This window comes from Solanum verrucosum, unplaced genomic scaffold (genome assembly GCF_900185275.1).
Source record: "Solanum verrucosum unplaced genomic scaffold, falcon-dt-bn FXZP01000079.1, whole genome shotgun sequence".
Classification (NCBI taxonomy): Eukaryota; Viridiplantae; Streptophyta; class Magnoliopsida; order Solanales; family Solanaceae; genus Solanum; species Solanum verrucosum.
Window position 1 is genome coordinate 2,760,343 of NW_026020368.1, and position 3,227 is coordinate 2,763,569.

Consider the following 3,227-nt stretch of genomic DNA (forward strand, 5'->3'; position numbering starts at 1 on the left):
AGGGGTCCCATAAGAAGCTAAAATATTGTTATTTTGAAAAATTCCCCTTTTATAATTAGAGTGATGCATCATATAAGTATGATAAACATAATGAGTATACTGCTTATGTTAATTGACATTGTAGGATATTATAAAGGGAAAAATACTTTCATTCTATGATATTATAACTTTTTGATATTTAATTCTCACATTTTATCATTTTAACGATTGTGATACATTAGATGACATTTAAAAAATCAAAATTAATCAAATCATATCAAAATTGCATCTTCATTTATTTTCTTAAACTTAGTGTTCAATGGACAAATTTAGTAGGTAGTTTGTGAAGAACATGAACCTTAGATTTTTTCGCAAAACTTGATATTTTATGTATATATTTTTTAGAATTAATCTAATATAAACTCTTGACACCCTTGCTACTAAAAGGCTTAGTGATGCACTTGATTGAAATCTAAGTTATTGACCCCATCTCCTTCACGTCTATCGCTATCAAGTCAAAATCAAATAAACAAATTGAGATGGAGAGTCGGGGAGTATTATTCCATCTCCCCATCCTTCTCTATCTCTGCCGGAGTATTTTTGTTTCCATTATAATAAATAAATACACTTTGTTAAGTCAAGGAATTAAAAAGAAAGAAATAAGAGTTGAAGGATCGGCTTTAAAATCTAATACTCCCTCTGTCCCTATTTACTTGTCCATATTTCCTTTTTTAGTTGTCCCTATTTAGTTGTCCATTTTGACAAATCAAGAAAGAACAACAAATTTTTTCCTATTTTACCCTTATTTACACTTCTTGAAAATTGTAAAAGTGTATGTTGTTTCCCTCCAATTTATTTCACTTGAATTCAAATAAGTGGTTGTAATTTTGAAGTGAAAAGTTGTCATAAGGGTAAAATTGTAACTTCACTGTGCTAATCATTGTTGCCTTAATCTGTGTGTCATTTCTAAAGTGGACAACTAAAAAGGGACGGAGGGAGTAATACATGAAGCAAAATATAGGAAATCAGTGAAACCAAAGTTAAGAAAGGATTATTATCTTCCCCAAATCACTTACCAAAATATATGAACACCACATTTGGCACATCTAGTTAATATATATTAAAGTAAACAAAAATAACTATCGAACAATATTATATCACTATCAAAGTCATCATTACAGAAAACATAGCCTAGTTCAAATTTTCTCCATACCATGAAACTGATTAACAATTGCAGCATCTGATACACTTTCAAATACTTCATTTTCGATGTAACAGACTAAACAATCATTGAAAAAATCTTCATCAATTTTTTTGCGCATTTCATTTTTGATCTTTTTCACAAAAGAGAATGCTCTTTCCACACTTGCATCGGCAACTGGAAGAATCAAACTCAACTTCAAAAGCAAATAAACTAATGGCCATGTTAAATGCAACTTTTTCTGAACAAACATCTTAGAAAGATCGCCAAGTCCCTTCAAGTTCGAGAACTTATTGTCACACTGTCGCATATAAACAATGTAATTATCAAGGTGGCAACTGAGTTCTTGAAGTTTGTCGTCACTAAATTCATTTGGATAATATTTTGCTAATCTCATTATTTTGTCCTTGTCATAATTAGCAAACGAATTTACTGGGCTCAAACTAGTCATGCCAAGAAGTAAGTCATTATTCACTGTATCAAAACACCTGTCAAGCTCTTGCAATTGTGAATCAATAATAGCATCAAAAACTTTCACGCGGTAGTGATATGAATATGTGACGGTAGATACCTTGCGCTTCAATCCTCTAGGGATAACATAGAGGTCATCCATTTTAGGAATCAAAATATCATGTTTAACACAGAATGAAGAGACATCATCCATCAAATGTTCCCATTCACCATCTCTCATCATTTCAAATTGTCTCTTTGTCGTGCCAACGAGTTTCAAAGCATTTACAATATCTTGATCTTTTCTTTGTAAGACTATATCCAACTCCTTTGTGATCAACAGTACTTTGAACATCACGTGTAGCATATAAACAAACTCAAATGATTGTAGGTCATCCAAAAGACTATCTGCCCACATTCTCTCAGAAGAGCATACATCGTTAGTCGCAATAACTTCTAATATGTGAACAACTGATGGAAATATAGTAATGAAACTACGTAATGTTTCAAAAAAAGATTCCAAAGGAGCATTACCTGATCTCTCAAGCTCATCATACTTCTGATTAAAGTCTCGCCCAGTAAGAATTTTACCAAACTTTCCAAATTTTCAACTTGATTTTCTTATGAAAAATCCTGGCACTCAAAAGAAACTCCTATCACTTTCAACATAAAAGAGAGCATACCAAAGAAATCATCAGCATCACGTTGTCTTTTAGCAACAGATACAAGTGTCAAATGTAGTGGTTGGGCAAAGTGATGAGTGCAATATGCCGACAGGTTATCTTGTAAAATTAGTGTCTTAAGATCATTGATCTCACTTACCATGTTAGCGTCTCCATTATACCCTTGTGCACGTATCTTAGATGGACTGAGTGAGTAACTCGTAATCAAAGAATCTATAGTTTCTTTCAATGATTGTGCAGAGTTATCATCACACAAACCGTCTGACTTATCAACTAATATTCCAAAATAATCTCCATTTAAGTCTTCAACAATTCTTTTAATTGTTTCCTTTGCATAAACATTCACAATGTTTTTCAGGACACTTGGGGCAATCATGTTTTGATGCATTTCAGCATTTTCTGATATAACTCTTCCCACATCAGGAACGACGTGATTCCCATACCATTCCAAGAATGCTTCAAAATTACCTTTGTCCCCCAAACATTTTCTTTCCTCATCAGTCAAAAATGGCAATCCTTGTTTCAAGATGAACCTTGCTACATCAATTAAAGCATTTAAGAGAATTCGATACTCACTTTTACCTTTTTCCGAGTGTTTGTCATTTGATAAGTTCAAAAGAGCAGGACTATTGACATTGGAATCACTCTGATCTTCTAAGTTTGCAGTATCCATCTGGGCAGTAACTTCCTTGAAAACGAAAAAAAATCAATAATTCAAAGACTTATTTCAAATAAAAACATTTCAAGTTCAACAATACAATAATTTAAAACGTGATAATTTATCCAAAAAAAAATAAAATGAATCAAGTTCTTATTTTTTATACAGGCAGAACCAATGGTAACAGGTGTATTTTGACTAAAACAATGATCCATCTGTCCTCCGTGTATATAAAAAAAATTCTCGTCATGTGTTT

General features: G+C 32.2%; 1 protein-coding gene across 1 annotated transcript; it reads right to left on the reverse strand.

The window, feature by feature from the left end:
- Positions 1-1,175: 1,175 nt before the first annotated feature.
- LOC125837994 (uncharacterized) lies at positions 1,176-2,986 on the reverse strand. Its single transcript, XM_049517055.1, has 2 exons — positions 2,291-2,986; positions 1,176-2,189 (listed from the first exon to the last, which is right to left on the reverse strand). The coding sequence occupies exons 1-2, from the start codon at positions 2,984-2,986 to the stop codon at positions 1,176-1,178; spliced, it is 1,710 nt and encodes a 569-aa protein (XP_049373012.1).
- Positions 2,987-3,227: the final 241 nt, after the last annotated feature.

What these genes read in the sequence shown, in the direction of transcription:
- LOC125837994 (XM_049517055.1), bottom strand. Translation starts at nt 2,986, where the DNA reads ATGGATACTGCAAACTTAGAAGATCAGAGTGATTCCAATGTCAATAGT. An exon ending in TGCTCTCTTTTATGTTGAAA is followed by an intron (nt 2,190 to 2,290) that starts GTGATAGGAGTT and finishes GACTTTAATCAG; the next exon opens with AAGTATGATGAGCTTGAGAG.